Source organism: Myotis davidii, unplaced genomic scaffold (genome assembly GCF_000327345.1).
Source record: "Myotis davidii unplaced genomic scaffold, ASM32734v1 scaffold2677, whole genome shotgun sequence".
In the NCBI taxonomy this organism is placed as follows: domain Eukaryota; kingdom Metazoa; phylum Chordata; class Mammalia; order Chiroptera; family Vespertilionidae; genus Myotis; species Myotis davidii.
In genome coordinates, this window is record NW_006288260.1 from 34878 (window position 1) to 47232 (window position 12355).

Below are 12355 nucleotides of genomic sequence, written 5' to 3' on the forward strand. Positions count from 1 at the left end.
GCTAGGGCATTTGTTTTTTTTTAAGCACTCATAAACAAATTGTCCCTGGTAAGGGAATAGTATTCATTTAATAAATAACGTTCAGATTTAGGTAAGGAACCTGACCATGTAATATCACTAAACAGCCTTTTTATATTTTTTCTCTTTTTTCTATCCCTTTTTAAAATTAAATTTATTGGGGTGACACTGGTTAATATGGTCATATAGGTTTCAGGTGTGGGTTTCTATGTTATAGGATCTGTATATTGCCCTGTGTGCCCACCACCCAAAGTCAAATCTTCTCCAGTCACCATATATTAGGACACTTTTCATGCTCCACCCTCTTCTCTCTGGCAACCAACACACTTCTGTTTGTGTTTAGGAGTTACAGTTTTATATCCCACATATAAGTGAAATTATATGGTTCTTAGCTTTTTCCTAAGAAAAAAGAAGGAAGCTTGAGGTATAATACTACCTCACTTCAAATTATACCTCAGAGCTATGATAATCAAAACAGCATGGTATTGCCCAGCCGGCATGGATCAGTGGTTGAGTGTCTACCTATGAACCAGGAGGTCACCGTTTGATGCCTGGGTTGCGGGCTCAATCCCCAGTGAGGGGGCATGTAGGAGGCAGCTGATCAATGATTCTCTCTCATCAGTGACGTTTCTATCTCTCTCTCTCTTCCTCTCTGAAATAAAATTTTTAAAAAATCAAACAAACAAAATTCCCCAGCATGGTATTGGAGGAGAAACAGACACAGATCAATGGAACAGAATAGAGAGCCCAGCTATAAAACCACATGTATATGGACAGATAATTTGAGACAAAGGAGCCAGAAACACACAGTGGAGTAAAGATAGTCTCTTCAATAAATGGTGCTGGGAAAACTGGGAAGCCACATGCAAAAGAATGAAGCTGCATTACAGTTTATATATTTATAAAATATGCATGCTGCCCCTGTTTACTGTCCTCAGAGCAGACAGTTACTCTCAAGGCTAGAAGACTCACCAGGGGTGAAATGAAAGATTACAACTGTCATTAGGTTGACTTAGGAAACTGATAGGCATCTGTTCAAGCGCCAGTCATACTTGTTAGGCACAATGCTAAGTCCCTTAATTGCACTGATATGGTATGTTTCTCTTCTTTTCTAGTGTGGGGATTATTAGTACACATAAATTTAAACCAGAAGCCACACAGTAGAAAGGGAAAACTCCCAGCTAGCTATGAGATGCGCCCTCCCCCCAACCCCCGCCCAAGATTGGCACATCACGAATATAGTCTAGCTTTAGTTTGTCCAATCCTATATAATAAAAGGCTAATATGCAAAATGTCCCCTTGACCGGGAGTTCGACCAGGGGTCGGGGCTGGCCGGCCAACTGCCTGTGACCCTTTCTTCCCTCCCCCCTCTCCTCCGGCCGGGGCGGGCTGACCTGACCCCACCTGTGCATGAATTCGTGCACTGGAACTCTAGTATAAAATAAGAGGATTGGATTTTAAAGTCTAAGCTGAAAGAAAAGATCTGTTTCCAAGGATGAACCTGAGGAAAGTTTTAGAATATGTCATTGGTACAGAATACAGTCCCTCCTTGGGTTGGAGCCTAGGAGTCTAAGGATACCTTTTATTTAACTAAATGATTTTTTTTTATAATAGCTGTGGTCGGGAATACTTTTTTTCCTATAACTAGTTATATGATTGCCTCCAGTGTTCTAGTTTTGGGGTATGTTTTGGTGTTTCTAGGTTAACTTATAGGCTTTCAAAAAACATTAGACAGAGTTCCATATTTTATTTTGAGAACTACTTTGAGTATCTAATCTTTTTATTCCCTTCTCTCCAGGCCCTTGACTGGGACCCAACCAGGGACCCTTCAGTCTGCTGGCTGACACTATCCGCTGAGCCAAACCAGCTAGGGCAACTTACTGTTTTCTGAATGCTTATATAGATATCTCCAAAGATACATTGTTGTTGTTTGTGGGATTTGAAACTTAATTAAGAAAGTTATATTCTGTTTCATTAAAGATTCAGTCAGACTTGGAAATTTAGAAGTAAAAATGGCTAGGGTGCCTCCCTAAGTACCAATTTCAAGTAAGATGGATGTTTCTCTCATGTATTAGTGAGGGAACCTTAAAGAAACAGAACCAATAATAAATGTGTGTGTTTGTGTGTGTGTGTGTGTGTGTGTGTGTAGATAGATATAATAGAGGGAAGGGGTAGAGGTTGACTGATGGATTTTAAGGCATTAACTCATACAATTGTAGAGACTGGCAAGTCTGCAGTCTTCAGGCAGGCCTATAGGTTAAAGAGTAGATGTTGCTTGAGTCAGAAGGCAGCCTAGAGGCAGGATTCCCTCTTAAGGCCTTCAACTGATTGCATCAAGCCCACCCACATCATGGAGGGGAATCTGCTTTAAGTCTACTGATTTAATTATTAATCTCATCATACCTTCACGGCAACATCTAAACTGATCTTTGACCAAAGGTCTGGGTACCATGGCCTAGCCAAATGAATACATAAAATTAACCAGGTAGGGTCACTTTTAGACCTGACCTGAAAACATTTCTGCCAGGATGTCTCTGAAGTACTGTACACATTGAAAAATCCCTCTGAGGAAATGCTTTCTGTTTAAATATGCAGAAATAATTATATCTCAGCTTTTGCAAAGAAAGAGGAGAGCTATATATCCTGATCAGTGTGTTGGACTTTCTCATTCAGATTTTTAAAGAGCGAGAAGAAGATCTGAGGCGTTTGTCTCGCCCACTGGAATGTTCTTGCTTCCGGACATCTATCTGGGATGAAACTCTCTATAAGGTGTGTATGTTCCTCCGAGTTCCCTCATGTTAGAGCATAAAAAAAAGCAAGAAGGGTATTATCACAAAGATTTTAAACTCTTTCATAGCCATCTAAACATGTTGAACTGAAAAAGAAATTATAATAAATTGTTTGAAACATCAAAATTAACCTTAAGAGCTTTTGGGTTTGATCTTAGATTGGGTAGACATGCCTACCAACCACACTGAATTAGCTAGCCAGTTTGGTCATGATTAATTTGATACTGATATTCATGACAGCTAAGGTTTCATTGGCTGTCATCCATTTTGACTTGCTGTGGTCTCAATGCTGATTGGAGCTATGTCTACTATTCGGGTACTTCTACAGGATATGTGCTAGTCTGCCTAAGTTTGGATGGCAGGAGAAGAACAATATTTAAGGGAGAGATTGGCAAAGGGAGACTTAGAATGAGACATGTCTGTCTGCCTAGAATTTGATAGCGTCCATTTTCATGCCAAATGAAGACTAGCATTCTTTTTTCTTAAATGTGTTTTTATTGATTTCAGAGAGGAAGGGAGAGGGAGAGAGAGAGAAACATCAATGATAAGAGAGAATCATGGATCAGCTGCCTCCTGCACGCCCCACGCTGGGGATCGAGCCCGCAACCAGGGCTTGTGCCCTGACCGGGAAGCGAACCCAGACCTCCTAGTTAATAGGTTGACGCTCAACCACTGAGCCACGCCGTCTGGGCGAGACTAGCATTCTTTCAACCAGAAAGATCGTTCCGGCTGCTGGAATGGATACCACACCGTTTGCGGTAGTTGTAGAGGTTACAACAATAGCCGTGTTATGGGTAAAGCTGAAATTACCTTATTGGCACATAGGTTCCTTAACCCTGCTTCCTCCCTTTCTCCTACTCATCCAGCGATTTGAAAGATTGGCTCCTTGACGCCCTCCTGTGGTCAGACCTTTCCTTCAGACTGCTTCTGGTGTCTGTTGACAAGTTTGACATCCTTCTCTGTCCCTGGTAGCTACAGCCTCAGTATCAACTGCATCCGACAAGTATCTACAACCAGAAGCACAGAAACCTGATTTCCCAAGGAGAAAAAAACCCCAGTGGACTTTAAATATAGCCATTGCTTTATTATTTTTTAACTAATTCATTTTCCCCCCAATATTATGTTGACCCAGCCTCGCTCTATTAACAGATCATTTTTGAGATACCTGTCTAGGAAATACTGTTCTAGATTAATTTGGGCCGAATTTCTCTCAAAGCCTTATTCCCATAGAACAGGTAACCGTGAATAAGGATGGACATGACGCACTGATAAGAACCAGCTGCGGTGTGAAGGATGGCAATACATAACACGACCAAAGACAATTGGCTAATCACAACACTGCTGTGAGTGACAATGTCTCTGCTGTGGTTAGCTTTGGTGTCTTCTCCAAGGTAAATTCAGCAGTGACATTAACACCGACCTGGGAACTTGGAACCTGAAACCCCATGCCTAAGTAATAAAACTAATTGGAGCAGAGACATGGCACTACTATCGCTTGCATAAATGTCGCATAGAGCTAACTTACATTTTTCTATTCCGTTTTATTCTGCAAGCACTCATCACATACCTGCTTGATGCTGTAGGACGCACAAATGACTAAGACCAGGTTCCTGCCCTCTAGTGGAGGAGAAGAACATTACACATCTTGCCAGACAAATTAGAGCAAGATTCAAGGACATATTCTAATGGAGGTTCAAATAAAAGAGCCATAAGAGAATAGAGGGAGGTGTGGTTAATTTCAACTCCTTTCATTAGTCATACGCCTCTAGATGAAGTCAGTTTTAGGCAAACACGCAGTGTACCATTTTAAATTCAATAATTTATACAGCTGAATATAAGCCTTTTGGAATAATGATACCACTAATTTCTCTTATAATTTATCTTGTATGTTATCCCATTGAGGGGAGGGGCCATTTGTCTTTGTGGCTCTGATATTTTTTAAAAAACTGATACTTAGGTGTATGTTAACAATAGCATCATTAGGTTCTGATTTTTTAGTATAGTCTGCATCGCTGGATTTAAATATTTGCTGAATGACAGGAGTAGAAGCTTTATAGCGCAATAGGAGATCAGAGTTTTCAACTTTTCCGAAGATAACATGATGGAATTAAGTTATTTTTTATTATCAATAGGAAAAAGTTTCTGCAGCATTTTAAAAAAGTGTTTGAAAATTTAAAAAAAAACTCCAACTGAAGGGTAAATATCAAATGTTAGCTTTGCTTTCTCATTTTATTTGTTTTATGTCACTGGTTATCAGTATTTGGGACTCAATTATCACCGTGTTTTGCTGTCCGTGTGTCGTAGTGTGCTTACTCATTTGCAGAGACCTGGAACTGGCTGCCTGTTAGTAATATTCCACCACATTTCTGTTCTGTTAGGCTTGGTCCAGCATTGTTTATCAACTGATTCCCAATGTTCAGCAGCTAGAAATGAACCTGAGGAATTTTGCTGAAATTATTGAGGCTGATGAAGTGCTTCTATTTGAGAGAGCTACTTTTCTGGTGAGAACCTTCTGCTCTGAAAATATTACTTCACACTTACCTTCTTTTATTCAACAGCAGAGAACACCATGTTGCTACTTTCTGGAAGAACCTTCTTCTCTCTTGTGTTTAAGTCAACATGCACAGCCTTATTTACTAGTATATAGTAGCATTGTCAGTAAGCGACCTGAAAGAAATCCTTTGGTTTGTTACTCTGCAGTAGTTAGAAAAAAACTTAGATTTTTGTAGGAATAATCTAAAGTGGCGGTCGCTAACCTTTTGGACCTCACAGACCACCAGTGGTTGGCGACTGCTGCTCCAAAGGTTTCCTTAAACCAATGGTTGCCAACCTTTCGTACCTCTTGGGCCACCAGTGGTCCATGGGCCACCAGTTGGTGACCGCTGATATGCAGAGTTTAGATCAGGGGTGGGCAAACTTTTTGACTCGAGGGCCACAATGGGTTCTTAAACTGGACCGGAGGGCCGGAACAAAAGCATGGATGGAGTGTTTGTGTGAACTAATATAAATTTAAAGTAAACATCATTACATAAAAGGGTACGTCTTTTTTTTTTTTTTTTTTGTTTTATTCATTTCAGACGGGCCGGATCCGGCCCGCGGGCCGTAGTTTGCCAATGGCTGGTTTAGATTATATCTGCAAATCACTGCTCATTTGTATTGAAGTATCCCTGTTTCCTATTGAATTTTATTATGAAATTAGAGGCCCGATGCATGAAGTTCGTGCAAGGGGCTCAGCCCTTGCAGCCCCGGCTTCGTCGGGCATCTGGTCTAATGAGCATATTACGTTTTTTTTATTATAGATGAGGGTTATTTCCCTTTTGGGGAATCTCGCATCCCACCCTTTTCAACAAAAGACTGAGTTGAGAACTTTTAACATGGAAGAGATGTAATGGTCAACTCGGTGACATAGCTAAGAGTTCACATGGAGAGGCAGAAGGGAAAAGAGGCATCTTGGTATTTTAATTTTTGTTATAAATTCAACTTACCACCTATATTAGAGCCTACTGTGCGTACGGCCCTGAGAGGCAATACAAAAACCAATATATTTATACGTAAAATTTTTTATTTTACTTTTTTGAAATTATTTTTTTATTGATTTCAGAGAGGAAGGGAGAGAGAAACAGAAACATCAGTGATAAGAGAGAATCACTGATTGGCTGCCTCCTGCACGCCCCATGTTGGGGATCAAGCCCACAAATTGGGCCTATGCCCTGACCGGGAATCGAACCATGACCTCCTGATTCATAGGTCGACACTCAATCACTGAGCCACGCCAGCTGGGCATATAAGTAAAATTTTTAAGTAACAGTAGCAGAAAGGAATTTGAGATGTCACAAAGCACTGCATAAGTAATTGCTGATCAGCTCAGTAAATGTAACTCTTAAGAGCAGTTTACAGTAAATAATTTGTTTCTGAGCATTACCAATGCTTGGTGATTTTAGACACATTTCTTAATCTCTGAGCTTGGTTCCCTTTCCTTAAAATGGAGATAATAGTATCTCATAGGTTCTTGTGAGTGACTCAGTTTTGCTTCCTACTGAAAATTTTTACATCTGTATATTCAGCCTATAGAAAATGCTCGTCTAGGTTTTATTAAAATCTGTAAGTGTGAGAGAAAGTATTCTCAGCTGGCGTGGATGTCCATCCTGAGTAGGTTAATTCATAAATAGTCAATTCTCAGAGGTTATAATCATTTAGTTAACATTTTTAAATATAATACCAAAAGCCACTTAGTTATAGGCTTTACTAAAATTAAATACATTAAGTGTACCTCAAGAACAGCTAAGAATTTTTATATATTTTTCTTTTTTGATTTCTATTTTTTTAATCAAAGACCATTCTGAGAAATACTGAAATAAGATGAACATTTAATGATTAAAATAAATGATAAAGACCAACAAATCAAAATAGATAATACTTAGGTGATCTAATAAAATTATAACCAAACTGTATGGGATGGTTCATCCATAGGGATGTTGAAATTCTGCATAATGTTGGCAGCATATGGGGCTGAGGAAAAGAAACAGTAAGCCAGGTGCCAAATCAGGAGACTGACAGATGCTGGCCTAGAGGAATAACAGTGGGTGATATGACTACATTGCACGGATTTAAAGGGCATTACTCTTTTTCATAGGTGATTTCTCACTATCAGTGTAAAGAGCAGCGTGATGCCCACAGATTTGAAAAAATCAGCAACATTATTAAGCAGTTTAAGCTGAGCTGCAGGTAAGAGGTCTTGTGGGATCTATTTACCTCTGGAAAAAAATAATGTTATTTTGTGAGGTTCAAATAACTATAGTGGACTACACTTCTATATCTAGAATAGTTCCTTCAATTGAAAAGAAAGCTAAACTCTAAGGGAACCTACAGGTGACTGAGGTGAATGAAATTCATTGTCCTTTCATGTAAACTCAAGTGATACAGAAGAAGCATATGAAAAATATCTAAGCAGAGTACCCTTTTGAGATGTTTGCTTCTCTTTGGGGAGAAATAAAAAATGTCCAAGAGAGTTTTGAATAAGAAGAAAGTAGGATAATTTACCCCACCACGTGCCAAGATTGTCTGTGAAACTACAGTAATTAAAATAGGGAGGTACTGATTCAGGAATGGTACAAAATAGAGTCTGGAATTGTCTAATCGTGTTGCCTCAGCTTGGATTAAATACAATTTGAGTCTTAGCATTGTGAATATAGGCTGATGCAATGGCTAAACATCATAATTTATTAAATATTTAAGAATCAAAATTCTTACCCTGGTAAAACTTTGATACCCAGACAGTAGAATAGGTATGAGTTTATTCCTTTTATGCCTCAGCATAAAAGGCACTTTGGGACTTTTTGGCATGTTTAACGCTAATGTTTTTAAGGAGAAATACAGAATGAAATGCAAATGTAATTACCTTGTTTGTTTTCAAAGAGATGAGATCATTTCTTGAATTTCAATGTAACTAAAATTCAAAAGTTAATCTTAGTGATAGAGGAATTTCAACTTTAAAAATCTTCTTAAATAAAAGAGAAATCTTTTATAACATGATTTTTAACAGGGATCTAAGTCTAAACCCACTTTCATTTCACAGTCAATGTCAAGTCCTAACTCTATTTCTAAGTCACTTTCCAAACTACGATCAATTGAGCATTAGAGTTTCCTTGGAAAACAAAGTGGAGCTAGTGATTAACTGTCTTAATGAAGTAGTCAGTTGAGGTATAATGCTATGAAAATGTTTTCCTAAAACATAAAAATTCTTATATTGCTATTATTTTATGTTCTTTGCTCTTTTCTCTTCTCTCCTATAGCAAGCTGGCTGCTTCTTTCCAGAGCATGGAAGTTAGGAACTCTAACTTTGCTGCTTTCATTGATATCTTTACATCCAACACTTATGTGATGGTTGTGATGTCTGATCCATCCATTCGTAAGTTGAAACTTAGCTAACATTGATTCAAAGCCACATATTCTTTAAACTCATTGCCCTAGAGGTAGGACTTTATTAGATACTGAAAAACTATTTTGTAGTGAGTGAGGATGGTTTCACAACAGTGTAAATATACTTAAGGCCACTGACCTGTGTACATTTAGAAATAGATAAAATGGTAAATTTTTAAAAGACTTTTTATGGATTTTTTTAGAGAGGAGGGGAGAGAGAAACATTGATGTGAGAGAAACATCGATCCGCTGCCTCCTTCACACACCCTACTGGGGATCAAGTCCAGAACCTAGGCATGTGCCCTAACTGGGAATTGAATTGGCAACCTTTTGGTGCAGGGTTGATGTCCAGCTAACTGAACCACATGGCCAGGGCTAAATTTCTTGTTATGTATGTTTTATCACAAAAAAAACTATCTTAGTACTAGTAATAAATATTTTTTCTATTTAATAAATGTATATTTTGAAGCTTAAAAATAATTTAGGCTTTAGGGCAGTGATGGCGAACCTTTTGAGCTCAGCGTGTCAGCATTTTGAAAAACCCTAACTTAACTCTGGTGCTGTGTCACATACAGAAATTTTTTGATATTTGCAACCATAGTAAAACAAAGACTTATATTTTTGATATTTATTTTATATATTTAAATGCCATTTAACAAAGAAAAATCAACCCAAAAAATGGGTTCGCTTGTCACCTGACACACATGTCATAGGTTTGCCATCACTGCTCTAGGGTATTATGTTTTGTTCTTGGGAACTTCAAAGATCAAATTACTAAATCGGGATTTTCAAGAAAGGAGAACCCAGATGTATGATATATAGTATAGATTTTTTTAAAAATACATTTTTATTGATTTCAGAGGGAAGGGAGAGGGAGAGAGAGTTAGAACCATTAATGATGAGAGAATCATTGATCAGCTGCCTCCTGCTCACTCCCTGCCGGGAACTGAGCCCGCAACCCGGGCCTGTGCCCTGACCAGGAATCAAACTGTGACCTGGTTCATAGGTTGACACTCAACCACTGAGCCACACTGGCCGGGCTAGATTTTTAAAAGACTGGTCAGTCTTAGCTCTGAACTATTAAACATTGACCGTTTTATATGTCATTATATATTTTTAAGTAGCATATTCCCATATTTGTGTTATGGGCATAAAAGGAGATATTTGGTGCTTCCATACCATAATAGCCAGATACATCTCAACCATTAAAATAAAGGTTCTAGCAGTATTTTCAGGATGTTCCCAAAAGTTTAAGTTATCTCTGATCCACTGGTTTTTTCTACCTTAGTTTAATATTAAAATGTAACATAAGTCTGGATGGTGTGGCTCAGTGGTTGAGCTCAACCTATGAACCAAGAGATCAGGGTTTGATTCCTGGTCAGGGCTCATGCCCGGGTTACGGGCTCAATCTCCAGTGAGTGGCAGCTGATCTATAATTCTCTCTCATCATTGATGTTTCTATTTCTCTCGCCCTCTCCCTTCCTCTCTCTGATATCAATAAAAACATATTTAAAATATATAATATAATATAGGCTAGTAGGTTTTATAGTATTAGCCCCCAAATAAAAAATGTTGATATAGTTTATGTTGGAAAGTTTGTGTTTATAATATAAACACATATACTTTTTCAGAAAAACTAAACTGTGCTTAACTTGGGGCCTCATTATCTTATATATTGTCTATGTCCTACTATGTTGGATTTGGCTCTCTTTTGTTTGTTGATTTGTTTTTAATAGACATTCCTTTGACTGCCTGTACTTATTTTGTTGTGTATCTTCCCTACCCCTACCCACAGCTTCTGCAGCTACTCTGATCAACATCCGCAATGCCAGGAAACACTTTGAAAAGCTGGAATGAGTGGATGGACCAAAGCAGTGTCTTCTTATGCGCTAAGCATTGCCAAATGTTGTTTCAGAAAAGAAATCGAAATACTGTTTCTTAATCTTACTGTTGTATTAGTATATGTAGACTCTGAAATGTTGTGATGCTTACCACTACTGTATTTCTTCCCTACTGCCCAGTCTTAATGTTTAACCTTGAATGCTATTTACTCAAATAGCCAGTGAGAAATTAGAAGATGAGCTGTCCATGAAGCTGATCTGACATAAAAGTAGGTAATATGTGAGTGTTCTGATAATAAGGTTTTAATAGTGTTTTCTGATAGTCATATTCCAGTAGTTGTGTGTGCCAAAGCCTCTTCTAACATTGTCTTGTATTTCCTATAAGATAGTAACCTAGAAGTTTGGAGTATTACTGTTTCTCAGCATGCATTAAAATAATCCTTAACTCCAGTTACAAATAAACTTGCTGTTAGGGATTTCAGTGTCTGTTTTTCTTTCTTGTTTATTTAAGTTTTTCCTAAGGAAGAGCAAGTTAATTTCACAGTTAGTCTAGGGAAAGGGAACCTATTTCTTACTGAGAAATAGTACAAAATAAAGTTGGGTGCAAAGGATGGAGCCTGATTATAGCCTTAAATCTAGGCAGAAGAGTTTAGATGTAATGTGTTAGGAAATAGGAAACCATTGTAGGTTTTTAAGGAGGGGAATTACATGAAAGGAATTTTGGAAGAAAATTAACCTAGACTATGTGGGCTGACAGATGGCAGTTGGGGAAGCTCTGGTAGTAATCTAGGCCTGAGGTGTGTTGAAAACCTGTTCCATGATGTAACTGGAGAAGGAATGAATAAAAAGTTGAGGAGAAATAATAGGATTTGTGAAATGTAACTTCTTTCTTTGAGGTCCAGAAATGGTGAATTTTATATATTCTGTTATACCTAATGGGATATGCCTTCATTATGCTAGTCAAGTAGCATTATTATATTTGACTTCATTTCCTAAAGAAAACATGAAGCATTGTGAACTGGGAGAAATGGAGCTTGACAACACATACTAGAATTACTCAAAGCCCTAACTTTTACAGTTTCCATAGATAAACGATAACAACACAATGCATTTAGGGAGTCTACAGCACAGTAGACTCATCTCATTTCTCGTCTCTTTGTTCTGAAGATACTTCTTCCAGACCGCCAGAACACCTTTTCTTATCTTATTATCCCCAGTTGAGAGAGAGAGTTTTCACTGAACAGCAAAGTACATGTGGTTTTGGTAGCTTACATTATTTAGATTAACAACCTCAAGTCTTAAAAGAACCGCATGGGACTAATTTGATCAACAATTGTATTAATCTTCTGGAGAAGGAGAGTTTTTTAAGTAGATGTTCCAGACTTTTTTTTATCCTATTAACACTTAGGAAAATGAAAAGAGTAAATGAACCGGGGATCTGTTCTATGACTAATAGGAGTCGTGATTTGGCATGACTCATTATCCTCAATACCTGGGGTGGTATTTGAAGGAGCTACTGAAACCATTTTTTTAGAAGTTGGATAGATAGATGTAGATATAGACATTAAATTTGATGAGCATGAAAAAAAACACAAAGGTATATCATTATTCTATTTGCTCTTGATTCAACTTGCTCAGATTCTAGTTATAACTTGGATCTATAAAAGGATGAAAGGTTAGCAAAATAACATGATTCAACATAATCCTTCTTATGGTAATGACCAACCAGTCTTCTTTGTTACTGAAGACAAAAATATATTTTAAGGTGGAGTCACTTAGAAACTGAAG

The 12355-nt window shown here is 37.9% G+C and overlaps 1 protein-coding gene across 1 annotated transcript in view; it reads left to right on the plus strand.

Moving 5' to 3' along the window:
- Positions 1 to 11048, plus strand: part of RRAGB (Ras-related GTP binding B) — a 25879-nt gene extending 14831 nt beyond the window's left edge. The window contains exons 7-11 of the mRNA XM_015561651.1: positions 2692 to 2787; positions 5186 to 5308; positions 7441 to 7532; positions 8600 to 8715; positions 10522 to 11048. Of these exons, the coding sequence (XP_015417137.1) occupies positions 2692 to 2787; positions 5186 to 5308; positions 7441 to 7532; positions 8600 to 8715; positions 10522 to 10583 (489 nt within the window). The 3' untranslated portion in view covers positions 10584 to 11048. The remainder of the gene's footprint in view (positions 1 to 2691; positions 2788 to 5185; positions 5309 to 7440; positions 7533 to 8599; positions 8716 to 10521) is intronic.
- Positions 11049 to 12355: the final 1307 nt, after the last annotated feature.